This window comes from Pipistrellus kuhlii, unplaced genomic scaffold, assembly GCF_014108245.1.
Source record: "Pipistrellus kuhlii isolate mPipKuh1 unplaced genomic scaffold, mPipKuh1.p scaffold_m20_p_7, whole genome shotgun sequence".
Taxonomy (NCBI): domain Eukaryota; kingdom Metazoa; phylum Chordata; class Mammalia; order Chiroptera; family Vespertilionidae; genus Pipistrellus; species Pipistrellus kuhlii.
Window position 1 is genome coordinate 26,962,158 of NW_023425573.1, and position 19,778 is coordinate 26,981,935.

General features: G+C 46.1%; 1 protein-coding gene across 1 annotated transcript in view; it reads left to right on the plus strand.

Moving 5' to 3' along the window:
• Nucleotides 1-19,778, plus strand: part of TRPM8 (transient receptor potential cation channel subfamily M member 8) — a 42,837-nt gene that overhangs the window by 18,652 nt on the left and 4,407 nt on the right. The window contains exons 12-19 of the mRNA XM_036421732.2: nt 1,137-1,282; nt 1,858-1,970; nt 2,299-2,515; nt 7,176-7,267; nt 9,991-10,132; nt 11,419-11,590; nt 11,860-12,037; nt 17,774-17,964. Of these exons, the coding sequence (XP_036277625.2) occupies nt 1,137-1,282; nt 1,858-1,970; nt 2,299-2,515; nt 7,176-7,267; nt 9,991-10,132; nt 11,419-11,590; nt 11,860-12,037; nt 17,774-17,964 (1,251 nt within the window). The remainder of the gene's footprint in view (nt 1-1,136; nt 1,283-1,857; nt 1,971-2,298; nt 2,516-7,175; nt 7,268-9,990; nt 10,133-11,418; nt 11,591-11,859; nt 12,038-17,773; nt 17,965-19,778) is intronic.

Below are 19,778 nucleotides of genomic sequence, written 5' to 3' on the forward strand. Positions count from 1 at the left end.
CCTCAACTAGGCAATGGCTCCTAATTCAGAGTGTTCCCTAAAAAATGTATGCACACTTTGAATGATTATAAAGTCAGTGTTTATCAACATACAGTTCATTTTCAAAGTTTAAAAGAATCTACAGAAATGAATACTTTTTCGTCGATGCCTATTTTCAAACTGATGACCATTCTGGTCCAGGTGCTGCTGATGAGGCAAAGCAATGGAATCACAAACGCCAAGAATCATTTCGTTTGGTGTTTGTGTGCCTTCAGTTCACTGGCTGTTGCTTTGGTTTATACCACAAACATTATCTTTTATGTGTCCCCATAAAAAAAGTCTACTGGCATTTTAGGATAATTTTTCTTTGTTCAAAGCTTAGTCTGGTTTCACCCATTATTTCAAATCGGTTAAACTGAAAAGGAGTGAAATTGAGTGAGTTATCAACTGTGAAAGTGTATATACATTTTTAAAAATATATTTTATTGATTTTTCTTACGGAGAGGAAGGGAGAGAGATAGAGAGCTAGAAACATCGATGAGAGAGAAACATCGACCAGCTGCCTCTTGCACACCCCCTACCGGGGATGTGCCAGCAACCAATGTACATGCTCTGGACCAGAATCGAACCCGGGACCTTTCAGTCCGCAGACCGACGCTCTACCGCTGTGCCAAACCGGTTTTGGCTGTATATACATTTCTGGGAACACCCTATATTTTACCAGATTTCCTCTAAAGATCTGTGTCATTAGGTCTCCAGATGTAAGCACATCCCCAGTGCAACACGTTGGTGTTTCTTAGATCTTTTTGGCTTTTTTGCACCATGCTTTCTCTGCAAAGAAGCCTCACCAAGAAAGCACAGCATATAATGAAATGGGGGAGCGGCTGTGTCCCTCCCCAGTGACTGAGCCTCATCAAAGAGGGGCTACTGGTGCTCAGCGCAGCCTGTTCCCTGTGCATCTGTTGGCATCTGCTGCCTTGGGAGCTGTGCTGGGGACGCTTTGCACAAGGAAAATCTCGAGCTCAGAAAGAATCATGTGCCAGCATTTTCCATGTCTTTTGCAAACCGGGGAGCTCGCTGGAGGATGGGGGAGGACAGTCCTGGGTTTGGCCAGCCCCACCCCAGCTCCCCTCTTTCTGGTGCTGATGTGACTGCAGAGCTGTTCACGGAGTGTTACAGCAGTGACGAAGACTTGGCTGAGCAGCTGCTGGTCTACTCCTGTGAGGCCTGGGGGGGAAGCAACTGCTTGGAGTTGGCGGTGGAGGCGACGGACCAGCACTTCATCGCCCAGCCTGGGGTCCAGGTAAACAACGTACAGTCATGTCCAGAAATGTGCCTTTTACATCAGCTGCTATTAGCAACCTTAAAAAAAATATAATATTAATAACACACCGCAACTCCAATGTGGAAGCCCTGGCGGGAGAAGGTGGGTGTGGTGTGGGAGATGGCAGTGTCTACACATCGGAGGTGTCTTTGCTTCATGGGATGGTGCGGGAGAGAGAGCATCCTTTGAGTTTCCACAAGGCAGAGAGCATCGCACCACCGTTATGGCTGCCTAGGTCCCTGAATCCCTAACCAAAAGTGTGGTGATGGGCAGGTTATACAAGCTCTCCGGGTCTTGGTTCCTCACCTATGAAATGGGCAGAATTTGTTTAACCGTGAGATAATTCTCACCCCGCAGAACCCATTTAAGGACAGGACTGAAAATCAAACAGTTTTAAATTGTGGTCATAGCCCCCGGTCCCAGGTAACTGATATACATGGAGAAGAACCCTATTTACTCGGGGAGGTGCGAGGGCCGGTAAGAAAGGTTGGGTACCATCCTGCATGCCATAGCATTAATAAGGACCCCTGTCCTTTATCTTTGTTTTCCTATAGAATTTCCTTTCCAAACAATGGTATGGGGAGATCTCCCGAGACACCAAGAACTGGAAGATTATCCTGTGTCTATTTATCATACCCTTGGTTGGCTGTGGCTTTGTATCATTTAGGTATGAAACCAAGACACACACATGTGTGTTTGTGTGTGTGTGTGCTCCCATATAAAGAACTGTAAGGTCTGGAACTTAGGATGTTCACTCTGCCACCTACAATTAGGTCTGGGATCACCTCTGGCTTTTCCTGGGTTTGATATTAAGCAGGTAGAAGTGGGGCCATGTCTCCACTCTTGCAGGCAGAATTTAGATTTGTTATCCATGAAGTGCTAAGGGCTGACGCTTGGCCGGTCCATCTCAGAGCAGCCTGACTCCCCGCCCCCGCCGTGGGTCTGTGTTCGCATGGTGTTTGCGAGGACAGTGATGAAGCTCTCACGCCGTCTAGGAAGAAGCCAGTGGACAGGCACCGGAAGCTCCTGTGGTACTACGTGGCCTTCTTCACGTCCCCCTTTGTGGTCTTCTCCTGGAATGTGATCTTCTACATCGCCTTCCTCCTGCTCTTCGCCTACGTGCTGCTCATGGATTTTCATTCTGTGCCACACCTGCCCGAGCTGGTTCTCTACGCGCTGGTCTTTGTCCTGTTCTGCGATGAAGTGAGACAGGTAGGACAGCCCCACGTGGGGCACCCCTCCCTCCCTCAGAGGAAGGATCTTCCTCATGCCCAAGAGGAGCAGAAGCTGCTTCTGAAGTTCCAAAGTCATTATTTTCCCCAAATAATTTTTGGTAGCCCATGGAGGTTTCAGCCTTGCAGCACTCCAGTGAGGTCTCTGAGTGCCAGAGCACTCTTTGCTCTCTAACTGATGCTCACGGGCGATGAATTTCTCAGCGTTGCGAGTGGATCCAAAGAGCACATTGACCTTGGGCTTAAACCATGCCTGTAACCAGGAGCTGTCTGTGCTCTGGCTGTCGACAGGGGAGGCAGCAGGATGACTGGCAGGGGAGTGGGAGGGCTTTCCAGCTCAGGGCATCTTAATGCCCCACATGCCCAAGGGATGTGCTGGAAAGTCATAGAAGTCCCTGTGGACTGCAGGGACTTCGTGTGAATTATTCATGATGATTTCCTGCAGTTTCCTTGGATCTGTATTCTCCACTACTGAATCAAAAACCTTAGCCCAGCTTGGCATGGAGAAGGCACTCCACTCCTAATTATTGAATAAATAAATATCAATGGTGAAGGACGGTGCTATCCCTAAACCATTATAAAAAGTGACCCCAGAAAATCTGGTCAGACTTAGCAGTTTACAGATTATGATAACTGCTGGAGTAGTCTCTTCTCTCATTCCTTCTGAGTCTAAATCTAACATCACATGCATTCAACACATATGGCCTAGGTGCCTACAGCTTATGAGACACTGCCACATGCTTCAAGAGATTTGGAGGAATGAACAATACTGTTCTACACCTCACAGAGTCTCTGCTTAGTAAAGAAATCTTAAATTGGTTTCAACTAACATGTCAACTCCAATAGACTTTTTTTGGTGTGATTTCTAGTTGTCCTGGAAAGACTCTGAGGCTCTATCTGTTCTCAGTGGGCGGTGAGGGTTGGGGGTAGAGATAAGGGGTGTCTTGATCAGTTAGTGGTGTCTGCATGGGTTTGACAGATGGGAAGAGTCCTGCTTTCTCTTGCCCAGTAGGGGGAAGTGCAAGTGAGGGATGGAGACAATGTGGAGATGGAGGAAGAAGAAGGTAAATGACACAAGTCAGTGTTGAGCGTGGCAAGATTATCAGGCTTTCTGTCTACCAGACAGCACACACCCACCGCCCTCTGTCCAAGGACAGGGTCTACTACGTGCAGAAGATTTCTGTGATCTCAGATCAGCCTTATGGGTTGACTTAGGAGGTCACAGCTCAGTCCAGCTCGTGCCTTCCTACCAGTCCACTCAGGCCACCATGACATAGCACCACCAGCTGAATGCTTACAACCGAAGCTCACTGTCTTATTTCTGGAAGCCTGGAGTTCAAGATCAAGTTGTCAACAGGGCTGGTTCCTTGGGAGGGCGGCAAGGGAAATCTGGGTGTGCTGCAGTCTTTGTGATTCCTTGACTTGTAGAGGTGTCACCTGAACCGTGTCCTCAGGCTCACAGGGCATCCTCCCTATGTGCATGTCTGTGTCCAAATTTTCCCTTGTCACAGGGACATCCAAATGTGAGTCTCATTCCATTCCTGCCCCTCACTCATGCTCCCAACATTTGTCCACTAGTCTTGTTCCTGACCCTGTCTCCCTGGTGACATTAAGACACTGTGAAAGTCCAGACATTATTTGCTTCCTCCAGGCATTTGCAGAAGCCATACGTCTGGAGAGAGGACTGATTCCAGGTTGCTTTGAAGAGCAGATCTTGTCCTGGATGGAAGATGCAGGGAGAACCATCTTATTCCTGCATTCTTTCAACCAATATTTATCGAGCACCAGGCACTGTTCTAGAGAACTGGATACAGCAATGAAGTGACAGACATCTCTGTCCTTCTGGAGATTTCTACCAGTTAGAGATGATTGGCAGGGTCCTTTCTGAGAGGATTGGCAGGGTCAAGGTGAGGAGGGCAACCCTAAAAGAGAGTCTTACACTTACTGGGAGGTTGGCCCAGGGGACTGGTAACCTTCAGTAAAGTTTGTCCTTAAGTCACAAACATCTCCATAAAATTCAGATGTACATTTAACTGCTCAGTCACTTGTTTGGGTCATGCAGGAAGGAGACTCAGGACAGGTATGTTCTGCTGGGAGAAGAGTCCTGGCAGTATTTTGTGAAGTGGTGCCAGAGAGAGTGACACTGGGTGGGAGCAGACAGTGTGCAGGTGGAGGAGCCTCGGGGAGGGAGGTGGGCTGTGGAGGTGCTGGGTAAGCATGCATTTTCCAGTCACTCCTGGGCCCTGCGGGGGGGTGGGGCAGGGGAAGTGAGGCCCCCAGGGTCTGGTCAAGTTCTAGTCATCCTTAAGATTGGGTGATACTTGATAGAGAGGGTGATTAATGACCTATAACCTTGTCCAAGTGCTTCTTCTCTTTCTGATAACATTGATCAGCAATACCATGTATAATATTAAGGCCATAGTGTGGGCCAGGAGCATGGGTTCAAGGGCAGCCCTGCCCTTTGAGGACAGCTCTGGTTTTAATGGTTTAATTAGCAGAACACAGCTTGGAAGATGCTTGTCAAGAGAGGAATCCGCCACTGGGAGTCGCTGTTTCTCTTCTTGTCTTCAGGCTCCTGCAGTGGGAATCCTCAATTTGATTGGAGCCCTCTAACAGGCAGTTCTGCTGGCCTGGTGCAGACTTAATTAACCTCACTGACAATTGTTAGAAAAGCCAAAACCAAGCAGGATGTTACTGTTTTAGATTTTTAGTGTATCCTCATGTCCACCAGGGGCAGACGATGCTATGCTAAGTTGGAATTTTTAACCAAGGCAGTCAATAAACTCCAATATACTCATTAAATAACTCTTGGGTCCACTAAACAGATTGTGGTTCTTCATTTAAAGTAAATCCTATCATCTCTTTGTGGAGCACACTGTGCAATCTTGAGGCCCTTTGAATCCCCAAGATATGAAGAAATATGGTTCCAGTACTTTATGAATATAGCCCATATCTAGCATTCCTTTCAGAAAAAGAGGCCTCTGCGTTTAAAAAAAAGAAGAAGAAGAAAAAAAAGATGTTTTCTCACTGGATAGTGCCTCCAAGCCCTAAAACTGATCTATTTAGGGTTTCTTCCAGCATGCAGGCCAGGCTTCTGGGACCCTCGTGGGCAGAGGCTGAGCTGGGCTGGGGCAGCTGGGTCGCCCACCTGCCCCGGGGCCAAGGGTTTCCCAGGGGAAGCAGTACTACAGGTGGGGCCTGTTCTAACCACTCTCTTCTTACAAATGGTTCTGGGTGGGTGGAGGTCAGTGTCACTGCGATTACCCAAATGGGTTGTTGGAGGTTTGAATGTGATTTCTGAGCCTACAAGTTCAGTGAAACAAGGTCACACTGGAGCTGCTCAAACCTGGGAGATTTTTCTATCTCCTTGGTGCTAGATTTCATGATGCACTCATCTCCTTTGTACCGGAGCATTGCTGTTTGCATTTATAAATGAATTCAAGGAAATGCTTCTCGAAAAACCCATGATGCTTTTTTAATCTCTCCAAGACTAGGGTTGCTGGATCCCTGTGTGACCTAAAGAAGCAGGGTGTGACCTAAAATTCAGACTCCTGAGGCTGCCAGTCTTCCCTTGCGCAAGTTCCTTAGCTCATCCCCACCCCCACCCCCCAGGCCTTGGTTTCAGCTGCAAAACAGGAAATATAATATCTGAATATCAGACAGACCTATCTTGGTGAGATCACTCAGTAAGACTGAAAAGTACCCTGTTCCACTGGGGACACTGCTTTCCTGCCTTCTGGCGATTTCCTTATCTGAGCTCCCTTGGGGCTTTGGTCTTGCCTCCCTGCCAATCTTTATCAGGTTTCATTTTAAACATATTTAATCTGTTCTTCCCAACGGCCCCGTTGGCTTTCTTGAAACTCAGCACTGCACCTCATCCCCTGCCTCTGAGTCCCGGGAGCCCAGCACAGTTGTGTGGAGACCCATGGGCTCTCAAATCATGTTTTGAGTAGATGGTGGAATGAAGGGTCAAAAGATCACCCAGGTGCAGCACATAGACTGCAGAGAGGCTGGCCAGATGCAGCCTTCTGAAGGACAGTCCTGTCCCTCTCTGTCCCCCGGTGGTCCTGGTGGGCTTTCTTCCAAGAAACCATGACCGGTCCATACCAGTCGTGCTGAAAGAATCAGGGAGGCACACACCATTCCTGTCACTTATTTCTGCAGCCACAGCTGTCCTCAGAGATGCCACATAGAGCACATTTGCGCAATTTAAAAAAAAAAAAAGTTCCTTCGTATCAAAATGTTTTATTACTACATGTTAGGAAAGTCTTACAATAAATGCACGGATCTGCGATGCAGACAATATGAGAAGACCCTCTAGAGTTGTGCAGCGCACAGCCTACACCATGGTACTTGGTGGACGGGGATCCCACTTCTGCCCTCATGGGCTGTGCTTGCTCTGCAGGTTCATTTTTAAGAACTGTGAGGATACAGGTGAGTTGATGAGCAGCCCATGTATAACAGAGCAGCAAGGGTGCAACTCACTTCCGGCCCCCCTGGATCAGCATGAGGCATGTGCCAGGGCTCATCCAGCACATCATTGGCTCCAAAGGAGCTTGAAAAAAATGTGTGGATGTGAGCTAAACATCACCTGCTTCCACACCACTTACATCCTCTCTCTGTCCCTTTCTGCGCTGCAGTGGTACATGAACGGGATGAATTATTTTACCGACCTGTGGAACGTTATGGACACGCTTGGGCTTTTTTATTTCATCGCAGGAATTGCGTTTCGGTAAGTATTCCTCACCGCTTTTCCCAGTTTCAGGTGGGTTGGGCTTCTCTTGGAAGAGAAGGTAAAGGACAGATCTTTGGCGTTCAAGCCCAAGATGAGCCAGTTCCCCACCCTGTCAGAGGTGGTTCCAGAAGGCCACTGCCCCTGCTTCTGGGAGGCACAGTGTGTTAGTATAGAGCTGTCTCTCCCTCCCCCGCTGGTCACCTGTAGTTGAAAGGGACTCCTCATGGTTTTTCACTGTGTGCTCACAGAATGTGGGGGAGATAATTAGAAATTGAGGAGAGTAGAAAGTGATGAGGATCTTAAATATCAAATTTTCATTTGATTCTAAAATGCCCTCAATTTCAACTTGCATGCTGGTTATGGAGCCTGTCCTTCTCGCTGCAAGTGTATTTCCAATCTAAAATCAATCACACTAGAAAAAACAATCTAAAAGTATGGTCAAAGGCAAAAAGCAATGTGCAATCCGAGGGACAGAGAAAAAATTGGGGTCCACCCAGCACCACAGCTCACGTTGCCTGTGCCTGCATCCATCCAGGCCTGCCCTCCCCACATAGCTTCGGGGTGGAGCCCGGGTTCTGTCTGAGCAGCACATGATGTACCTTTGCAGAGGAGCCTGATGATCCATATTTGTACCCTAGAATGAGATGTTTGCAGTGAATGCTTGATCTACCATTTTCAGGGAGTAAAAACTCAATTTCCTCATCCAAGAACCTCTCTTTTATTTTCTTTACAATATAAAAAAATAAATCTATTACCAGATTGTAAATACAAAATAATTAGCCATTTACATGCAATAAACATTAATATTTCAAGAAAAACAGTTTTAAATATATTGTTACATGCAATAAACAGTATTTCAAGAAAAGGCATTTAAAATAAATATTACATGCAATAAACAATATTTCAAGAAAAATATTTTAAATATAATAATATTACCAAAACTCTACTAACATAGTATAATATCACAAAAGTTGTAGGAAATATTAAAAATCTGCAAATAATAGGATTATTTCAATTATATTCTAAGATACTTTTTTCTCTGGCTCTAATTTTGTTCATCAGTTTATGTTATTCATTATATTTCACAAATGAGTGAAATCATGTGATATTTACCTTTCTCTGACTGGCTTATTAACTTAGCTTAATATTCTCCTGGGCCATCCATGCTGTAGATGTACTACAGTTTTCTAATTCACTCATCTGCTGATGGCACTTAGGCTGTTTCCAAAACTTAGCTATTATAAATTGTGCTGCTGTGAACATAGGGTTGCATCCATTCTTTCTGATTGGTCTTTCTGATTTATTGGGATATATCCTTAAAAGTGGGATTACTGGGTCAAATGGGAGTTCCATTTTTAATTTTTTTAGGAACTCCATACTGTTTTCCACAGTGGTTTGCATTCCCACCAGCAGTGCAAGAAAGTTTCTTTTTCTCTGCATCCTCACCAGCACTTGTCCTTTGTTGATTTGTTGATGATAGTCATTCTGATAGGTGTGAGGTGATACCTCATTATAATTTTGATTTGCATCTCTCAGATGATTAGTGACTTTGAGCATGTTTTCATATGTCACTTGGCCTTCTGTATGTCCTGCTTCAAAAAGTGTCCATTTAAGTTCTTTGCCCATTTTTTTATTGAATTGTTTATCTTTCTTTTGTTAAGTTGTATGAGTTCCCTGTAAATGTTGGAGATTAAACCCTTATCGGTGATAACATTGGCAAATATGTTCTCCCAGGCAGTTTGCTTTCTTGTTGTTTTATTGATGGTTTCTTTTGCTATGCAGAAGCTTTTTATTTTTATTTGGTCCCATTTGTTTATTTTCTCCTTAGTTTCCATTGCCTTAGGAGCTGTATCAGTAAAGATATTGCTATGACATATGTCTTATATTTTGCTGTCTATGGATTCTTCTAAGATTTTTATGGTTTTCCGTCTTAGTTTAAGTCCTTTATCCATTTTGTGTTTCTTTTTGTGTATAGTGTAAGTTGGTGGTCTAGTTTCTTTTTTTTTTTTTTGCATGTATTTGTCCAATTTTCCCAACACCACTTATTGAAGAGACTATCTTGACTCCATCATATGCTCTTGCCTCCTTTGTCAAATATTAATTGAGCATAATGGCTTGGGTTGATTTCTGGGTCCTCTGTTTGGTTCCATTGGTCTATATATCTATTCTTGTGCCAGTACCAGACTTTTTTGAGGACAGTAAGGGCCCAACATTTGAAGTACAGTTGGATGGATGTGATTTCCAGGGCATTCCTGCTAGAAAGTGTGTATGGTTTTCAATTCACCTATCAGTAGGCAGGTAGCTAATCCAGTGAGTGGATGTGAAAGAGGTGAGTGTCATTAGGGGAAACCTGGCAGGATCAGGTTCCAGATAGTTGGGCTGGGGTGGGGATTGGGATCTTTGTAGAAGCCTTGTGAGCCAGGAAGGTAGCAATGTTGCAATTGGGCTCTGGCAGTAGTATCTGAGGATGAAGGACTAGAATGGCCGGGACCTCTAAATGCTCTGTTCTGGGTGACATCTTTGCCTCTGCTGGAGCCCCCAAGGGCAGAAGAATATGGCCTTTGTCTTCAGTGACTGACAGGTGGGTGGTCTTCATGGTCTATCTCTACTCACTTTCATTACCCCCCGACTCTTGGCTGTTTCTTTGCATTTGGTTATTTTTAAAAACAAAAGTTTGAAATGTCAACATCTCACAAATGCTGTTCCCATTCTGCCCACAGGCTCCACTCTACGAACAAAGCCTCTCTGTATTCCGGACGAGTCATTTTTTGCCTGGATTACATTATTTTCACTCTAAGGTTGATCCACATTTTTACTGTCAGCAGAAATTTAGGACCCAAGATTATAATGCTGCAGAGGATGGTAAGCATAAAGGATATCTGTGGTTGCCAGTGTTCTTGCTAGAGTCCCTTTCATTGTTGATGGGAAAATTTTGTCCAAGAGTGACTATTGCATCTCACAGTCAGGAAGGTTTGCTTTCTTTGATGTGTTTGCATCAGGAACCTCTTCTGGGTTGCAATTGAACAAAAGATGATTGTTAGGAGCGAACAGTACAATTCACTGAGTTGCTAATGAAGATATCAATTTAGGTGTACACTCCACCCAGCACTTTCATTTGAGTCTTAATAATTCACTAAAAGCACAGGCAGAATTGGGACTGTTATATTCATTCCATAGATGTGGACAGCAGGTCTTAGGAGGTTATTTTGTTTGTCTGGAGACATGCAGGGAGCGAGAAGCACAGTGAGGGTTGAAACGTCTATCTGATAGCCATGTAGTGTAGGTGGAGTAGAAGCACAGCTAGCCCTCTCAAAATACTGCAGAGAGAGAGCCAAGCAAGGCGACGTGGCTTTCCTAAGCCAGTTTTCCAGATGACCCAGACCTCTCCTACTTCTGTCTGCAAATCAGATGGGCGTTGGGATGAGCTCATCCAGAGGTTCCTTTCCAACACGGAGGTTCTTTGAGTCTGTGGTTTTAATTCAAAGCATATCTAAGACCTCAAGTCACCATGAAGTCATAATATGGGTGCAAAAATTTCAAAGTCTGCACTCTTGTTTACTAAGGATAGCGTTGGTTTTTCTAAAAAAAAAAAAAAAAAAACCTCAAAAAAAAGGAAGGTGATAATTTAGGGGTTTAATGAACATGGGCATCATGAGAGATAGAGAAGGGCTTCAAAGTTGGGTTTCTCCTTTGCTCTCAAGCTGTCCCTCACTCAGAAAGCTTCTGTACTGAGTTGGTTTGGAGACCTACAAACAAAAATTTAATTTTAGAAAATAGATGTCCCAGACTCAAAGTATATGATGGTCATTTAAAAAAAATATTGATTTCAGAGAGAGGAAGGGAGAGGGAGAGAAATAGAAACATCAATGATGAGAGAGAATCATTGATCGGCTACCTTCTGCACACCCCACACTGGGGATCGAGCCCACAACCCAATCACTGGGAACTGAACCGTGACTTCCTGGATCATAGGTCAATGCTCAACCACTGAGCCACGTGATCCAGGTGATTGCAGCCATTTTTAAAATCAGTGAGCAAATGCTGGTTGACTTAGATTCTCCAGACCCTTAAACCTCTGCTCTCTCAGTGGTTAACTGAGCCGACCCACCACCCGGACCCTATCCTGACCCCATATCTTCCTCTGACAGCTGATCGACGTGTTCTTCTTCCTATTCCTCTTTGCTGTGTGGATGATGGCCTTCGGCGTGGCCAGGCAAGGGATACTCCGGCAAAACGAGCATCGCTGGAGATGGATCTTCCGCTCAGTCATCTATGAGCCCTACTTGGCCATGTTTGGCCAGGTGCCCAGTGATGTGGATGGTGAGCCTGACGTGGCCTGGGTGGGCACAGCTAAGAGGAGTGTTCCCCATTCTGACCCTTGGGCCTGTTTTGGGAGCACCCAGCTTGAGTTGGGCCAACACCAGGGAGTCAACACCACCCTCAGAAACTTTGCTTTGCTCCTGAACAGAATTTTATGTCCACCTTAGTGCCTAACACATGGTAGAGACCATCATCTTGTGTCCCCTGGGTTGGCCCAGCACTGCTCCTCCAGGGGTTCTCATGTTACCTTTTGATTTCCACATCCTCAGGAACAACGTATGACTTTTCCCATTGCACGTTCACTGGGAATGAGTCCAAGCCACTGTGCGTGGAGTTGGACGAGCACAACCTACCACGATTCCCTGAATGGATTACTATCCCACTTGTGTGCATCTACATGCTGTCCACCAACATCCTGCTGGTCAACCTGCTGGTCGCCATGTTCGGGTGCGTGTTACTCAGGTGGTCGCTGGTGTCTATGCCAGGAGGGCCCGTGCCGGGGATAGGGCTTGGAGGAACTGGGAGCAGAGCAGAGAAGGCCACCCCTGGGGAGCTTGTGGAAGAGCCTTAGGGAACAGACTGCCTAAAGGGGGTGGGGCCTCAAAGAGACTATATTAAAAATACAGTGTGTCCCCATTAGCAATGCTGGAAATTTATTTGATACCAAAGACCAGGCCCTGTAACGGACTCCAGGATATCCAGACTCTCCACATTTAGCATCTGGTTTGTCATCTCCCTAAGCGCCCCATGTTGGCATGATGGGGACAGAACGCAGTTTGGCTCATTTCTAGGGTTCTTGTTCTCCATGGAACTCAGCCGCATGGGTTCTAGGGCTTTAACGACTCAGCCTTTATTTAGTTGCTGCTTTAAGAATTTCAGTTTCAATACAAATTAAAAGAGTCAGGAGAGTGGCTCTCCTTTGGGGCTTATGACTAATGAGACTGAGGGAGAATGTGATGGTGACTGCAAAATACTTTCATTGCATTTGGCAATTCTTCTCCATACCTTTAGAAATTCATGGTTTTCATTTGTTCTTCCTGTTTCTTAGGAGAGTTCCAGAGTCCCATGTGATAGTTTCAGTGGGAGTCCCTTGGTTTTATGTTGTGGCTTTAAAGGAGGTAGTCATTTTGAGTACTTGGCACTGACATGTGTTAAGCCTTGGTGGGGGCCAGGTGGGGACCCATGCCTCCGGGGACATGGCTGGGAAGTGAGGGGTTACCTGGCTTTTCTGTGGGCAGGGAAGTCCTCGGCCAGCACAGTCTCCGCACTGATGCTTCTGAAAGGTCTCTGCTCTGCTTGAACTTGTAAAAGGGTTTCAGTATTTCTCCCATAGAGTTTAGGGTAAATTTTGGGCTCTTCAGTTCCCCCTGCTCAGGCCATCTGTGACCCAGTTTTCAAACACACCTTTAAGCTTAACCCGTATCATCTGTCCTGGGCAGGCACCCATGTGTCTGTCTTGAGTAGGGTGCTCTGTCATGCCTGATGCTTTTGTATATGCTGGCCTCTGTGCCCAGGTGATCTAACCTGTCGTGACCTCCTCCTGCCCTGCTCCTGCTGGTCCTTTAAAGATCCAAGTGTCATCCTTTGCCCGAGTGGCCCTAGTGCCCTCTCCACCCTGTGTAGAGACTTCCGGGGCCCCTTGCACAGTGACAGCCTTCTCTCCTCCCAGACAGTAGCTCTGCAGGAGGAGCTGGGGCCTGGCTCAGCACCTGGCTCTTTGTGGGTTTATTTGCTGAATGAAAAAAGCAGGTTCTTTCCCATGTTTGGTTCATTATTTGGTTATCATTGGGAGCTGAGCTGCCAGGGCTGTTGTTTACTGAGTGCATGACAGGCCAGCAAGGGACTCATCGCATAGATGTGTAATATCTGTTCTGCACCTGATGCTGGGGCCACGAATATCATGTGGCCATTGGTTCCATGTGAACTTAAAGAGGGCATGTGCGACCCCCTCTCTGCCCCAGTCTGCCGGCCAGGGAAGGATGAGGAAGGCAGATGCTTGTGTGGCTCACAGGAAGTTAGTCAATGATGATAGGCAGAGAGCCCCCACGTCTGTGCCTGCAGAGACTGGTGGCAGGTGATGGGCGATTCTTGTCCACATGTGGGAGGGAAAGGGAGTACCAGTTCCCAAACTTGAAGCAAGAGAGGGAGAAAGTGGGTTGCTGAGGGTCCTGCTTTAGTGATAACATGCTGTCAACTGTCACATCCAACACTAGGCAGTCCCTGTAAAACCCACCACTAATACCATCTCCACAGACACGAAACAAGCAGATGGCGGCTCCCAACGCTGAGGCCTCTGCGCTCCATGATTCAGCAAGTCTTAGTGTAGCACAGAGCAGATGATGACTCAGCTGTCCCAAGTCTGTGTGTTGTGACCTGCTCACAAAGGCCACTCTCGAGGTCCCTGGCACTTCTGTGACCCGTTAGCTGCATTACAATCATGAAGTGGTAACATTTGGAGCTCAGTCTGTCATTTTGAGGTCGAGGACATGCTCAGCGTCTGTGGCCTGGGCCACACTACACGGCTGTCTGGCTTGCTTGTGTCCATTCAAAGCCCATGCCCATGAGCCCAGGCTGCTGGGCTGTACCCTAATGTCGCCCCATTAACTGTTCACTGTTTAAGTGTGACAACTTGGGGATGTGCCTTCCTCAGGGGACCTCCCAGTCCAGTCCCGGGTTAAACCTTTCTTCTGCTAATACCTGTCTGGGAACTTGAGAGGCACCGGAGCGGTTCCTTTGCCATCCTTGGGATAACAGGTTGGAATGCAGGGTTTAACCACTGTGACAAGTGTTCTGGGCTTACTCTGCCTGCTGATGCCCTGTGCTGTGACCTCTGTCTGGTACCAGATCAAATATTTATGTACAGACTTAATCACACACGATGGCCACCTTACAAACTATAACATAAAGGCACGGTTGGGAATTTAACACAGTGTCAGAGTGCTCGCTCGATGGTGTTGTTCCAAGGGAGAGAAAATGGGGCAAACATCTGTGATAATTCTACATTCAAATGATCTATCACAGGCCCTGTGTGGCTGATCAGAGACACAAAGTGACATTAAGGTCAGTCAATGACTCAGCCTAGAGACATGGCGCTTACAGGCGCCATGTTCTGAAGAAAAATCCACCCCAGGCATTTCTTCCGAGAAGGACTCTGCAAACATGCTACGACCTAGGATAACATCTCAGGATAAAAACCATTTTTAATCTTAGGAATAATACATGTTCATTTGAAGATGCAGAAAAGTAGAAAGAAAAGTATCACCCACTATAGCAATCTAAGGGAGGGTATTGAAATGGGGTGAAAAAAGAAAAAAGATCAGATCATTACCATAGGAGCAGTAGCTAGTATTTATTGACCCATTCTCATGTTAGGCACACCTAGGTGCTCACATGTGCGACTGCATCAAATTATTAATCATTTTTATGTAGATGTGTTATCATTTATGAATGAGGACCTAGAGACAGAGGTCTGTTCGGTTGGTAAGGGGGGAGATGAGCTTGAAAACATAATAATATAATATAATATAATATAATATAATATAATATAATATAAATATAAATATAATATAAATGCAGCATAAAAAGGCTATTACACAGCACTGTGGTGCACGGGGGACAGAGTGATTGACGGTGACTGATGTTGGGGGTGGGGCTAGAAGTAGCAGCAGCAGCAGAGGTGACATTTGCCCAGAGGACCCAGGTCTGGAGCCCAGAGCCTGGTGGGGAGGGAGAAATGGAGAGACTAAGGTTGTCTGCAGAGAATGGGTAACTTCAATGGCGGGCCGGGAGGCAGGGACTAGGTTATAGAGTGTCTTTTATGCCAGGTTACAGGGTTGGGACATTTTCCTATAGATGAAGGAGATTTGATGGGTCTTGACACAGGCCTATTGCAATATTTAGCTGTGTTATCTGGTAGCAATCTATCAGATTGAGTTAGCACTTCAAAAGTCAGTGCAACAAAATCTCCAGTTGTCTCTGACTGCTGATTTTGAACCTGATTTTTTTAATGCTGTGGAGCGAGATGGGACCTGAGATACGGGGAGCACTGAAACATGACCCTGGGGTATTGTGAGGGTGCAGGAAGCTAGGTCACCAGGGTCATGGGCAGTGCTGGCTGGAGACTGTGGGCATGTGGGCGAGGAATCACAACCAGAAAACGTATGGAATCTGAGAAAAGTCTCAGGAGGGTTTACCCAATGGAAGGCCATCAGGCAAGTTTTTTATATTTCATTTTCTTCTAAAATTTGGCCATTGTTTTAACATCTACTTTTTTCTTTGTAATTTTTTTGCAGACGTTTCATTCTGGCCTGTTGATGAAGCTTTCTATTTTGGTTTTTACTACCAAATGGCTTTAATTACTGCTTTAAAAATTGTTTTAGCATCTGTTGTACAAGTCCCCTCATTATTCTTATTCAAACTTTCCTGGCTTTTCTTGTATTGTATATTTAATCATATGGAGGTGCCTAAGTCTTGTCTTCTGAAATCCTTTATTCTTTCAAAAGAAAAAAATCTTGTGAATTTTATTGTCATGATGTTAACTTTGTAGAATCATTTAGGAGGGGGAAGCTGGCATTTTTAAAAAAAGTGGTGTGTCTCCATTTATTCAATTATGTGCTATTCCTCATGTGAAGTTTTATGGTTTTATCCACGTGGATCTGGCAGATTTTTGTTACATTTTTCTTCTAGCCATTTGTCAAGAGCAAAATATGTTTTTCTAATACACGTATATTTTAATTACCACTATTTAAGTTGTGCTTATTTGTTTCAGAACAAGTCTCCTTACTGAATCCTTTTTTTTTTTTTTTCTCTCTTTTCTTTTTACCCTGCCATGGAAGTTTCCTTCTCATTCTTATTTATTAAGCTTTTTTCCTAATCAGATGTGGGTGTTGAATGTTGCCAGAAGACCCTGGCAACGATTGAAATAATATTTTTTCCTTTTGATCTGTGACGGGTTATGAAAATGATGAATCATAAGCATGTTCTCAGTATTTATCACCCTCTGTTCCTTGGTCACTTAGCGCACTGCTGGGTTTCATTTATGCACAGGCTGTCCGAGTTCCAAACATTTGTTATCTTTTGGTAACATTTTCAGTGTCAGGGCACTTCTGAAAGCTTCTCTTTCCGTGGGCCCCTGCCGACTCCTCCTCTCCTGCTGGAGGGGGTTGCCCATGTGGTTATTACCCAAAACCTCCCGCCAGCCCAGCCTGGGAGCTGCGGCTACGATGTCACTGGAGATGTGGAGTCAGAGGGAGTGTTGTAGGATTCCTCCCAGGGAAGGTACTTAGACGGGCACTGGTTGGCAGGGAGACTGGGCGGCATGTGGGCTGGGGTGGGTGACAGCCTGGATGGGAGAGAGAACCCGAGCTCCTCTGAACAAGGGCCTTGCTATGGGGAAGTGTGTGTGTGTGTGTGTGTGTGTGTGTGTGTGTGTGTGTGGTGATTATATAGTGAGATTACATTGTAGGTACAAGTTATATAGGTGTTTTTCTAAAGTATAAAAATTAGTCATAAGCATAATTTTTAATGGTGCCTAATGTAATCATATTGATTAACCGTAGTGTGTGAGGCATATTTTTAGTGTCAAACATTTCAGTTGTTTCATTCTGTTGGGGCGGAAGTGGGGACAGTCATTACTATGGTGCTGTGGCAAACAGCCATGTGTGTGTATCCACTCACCTACTGTCTGTCCTCAGCACCACCTTAGTCTTGGGTGAAATTTTCCAAAGTAAAGTGACTGGGTCGGAGGGGTGAACATTTTTAAGGCCCTTCATGAATGTGAGGGCACATTCTTTCTGGAAGAGTCAATACCTTGGGTCTCTTTGTATATAACATAATAATAGACTAGTGGGGGGGGGGGCGGGGAAAGAGACTCCTTGAAAGGTCTTGAATAAAAATAATTCCAGAGTTTATTCAACTTGTGTGTGTGTGTATGTGTGATTGAAAAGAAGAAAACAAAACCAGAACCAAAAGCCAGACACCATTCTGACCCATCTTGAATTGGAGAGTGCCTGGCGCTGAGCTGTTCTGGTACTGATGCCAGTGCGGACTTTCGGTCCTGTCCAGACTTGAACGATCAGGGTCATGGACTACTGTCAACAATGCCGTGTTCGGCAGTGAGTGCCAGTGTTTGACAGTGAATGACAGGCACGCGGAAGCTGAGCTTGACCTTGTCTCCCCCACCAGCTACACCGTGGGCACGGTCCAGGAGAACAACGACCAGGTCTGGAAGTTCCAGCGGTATTTCCTGGTGCAGGAGTACTGCAACCGCCTCAACATCCCCTTCCCCTTCGTCGTCTTTGCCTACTTCTACATGGTGGTGAAGAAGTGCTTCAAGTGCTGCTGTAAGGAGAAGCCCATGGAGCCTTTGTCCTGCTGTGAGTGCCACACTCGTGTGCTGGGATGGAAGGCAGAGATTCACTTCAGGGGGGTGTGCCTGGTCCCTAGCTCAGCTCTAAGGGCTTATTCAGCAGCCTCCCCACTCACGTCTGTCTGTCCGAAAAGCTGGGGCATCGGGCCAGCCTAGTAATTAATTGAGACCCTGTTGTCCATCTGCGCAGGGCAGTCCTATTTGGGGGAATAAGTTTGGGATGGACATAATGGTCATATAAATAGTATGTTGAACAAGCATGATTTATGGGATGTTGCTGCCCTTGGCTGCTGTGAAATTTATCCTCTGGGAAGCATTAGCCTTGACCCCAGCAGGGCTTGTGACTTTTCTGGTAACTCTTAAGGAATTGGAAAACTCCCAATGACTTCACTTGGTAAAATAGTTTCAACTTAGAAATTGGAATGTACAGTCCACTATAGTAACCAGCCCATTAGTTGCCATTCAGAGGAGAGACTCCCGCTGTATGCTCACGTCCTTTCAGCTGGTGGAGTTGTCAGGAAGGGGCCCATTGGCTTGTCGCTGCTTTTCTGGCTTCCCCTCTCCCCTCACTAGCTGCCATTGCTGACCCTCAGCATGGGGGGTGGGAGGTGGGGGAAGAAGCAGGAGGTCCTGTCTAGAAACAGTGGTCTTGGTCAGGGCTGGTTCCATGTTCTCTGGCCTGGCACAGTTTGAAACTGACCCTTTACTGTGGGGGACCTTGGTGGGTCCCTGGGCAGTGGCCTGGCTGCCCTCTCATGACAGTTCTGGATGTGGCAGTGCTTTCCTAGGGCCTGCCTCACAGGCCTCTGGTTTCCTGGGTCCACTGGGCACGCTCTCCCTGAGGGGCCCACTTCCTTCTGGAAGGCAGGAGTCATTGTGTCTGTAGGTGAGTCTGTTCTCTCTCTCATGTGCTCACCCATATCCTCGGCCCTCACAAACTCTGAGTGGCAGGCAGGTCTCTACCAGGTGCCTCTCCTTCCCCTGCTTTGGGAGCCAGGACCTCTCATTGTCAGATCCCTGGTCACACCTGCCACCATGCAGGCAGCAGGCACCGAGCTCTCTGCGGCACCAAGCTAGTCTTCATACCGAGTGGCATTTCCTTTGCCACTCTCCTCCAATGGATGCATTGCAGGAGTAATTTGAATATCTGCTGTGTTTCTTCTTCCTTGAAGAGAACTTTTCCTGAGCCCTTCCCCTCTGAGCAGGATCTGTGACAGGTGTGGATGTTAGCGAGATGCACAAGCTTAGTTCCAGAAATGACCTTTTAGCTATTTATCAACCTACCCATGATCATTGGAGGCAATTAAGAGAAATCTAACTTGCCAAGAGCTATCAAATTTTTTTTTTTTGGGGGGGACGTGGATTTCCTTAATGACATAGAAATGGAAGCAAGCATGAGCGTGATCCTCACTATTGGTCATAATATACTTCCGTGCTATCCCTGAAGCTGTGATCCCTCACGTCTGGCTTTTGGGTTGTAAATGTGCCAGTGACTCCCAACTCATGTCACAGGTTAAAGAATCCTCATAGTCATCTCTTTTAATAGCATTTTCAAGACATTAAATGTCACTTTGGGGCCATCATTAGTTATCACACTTTTTCTTGTGAAGAAAAGTATTTTGACAATTTGGATAAGCTGCTGATTTTCTCCCCATCATTTTGCCTTGGGAGACAGAGTAAGTCATTTTGGACTAACAGAATGGAAAGCCTTCCTGTGGGAGATGGAAGCCGGGCTCAGGAATGTTACTGTACTCAAAACCAGGCCCGAGGTCAGAGGCACTTGGTGACTTGACTCAGAGCTCTCTCCGGCTGCCTGATGCC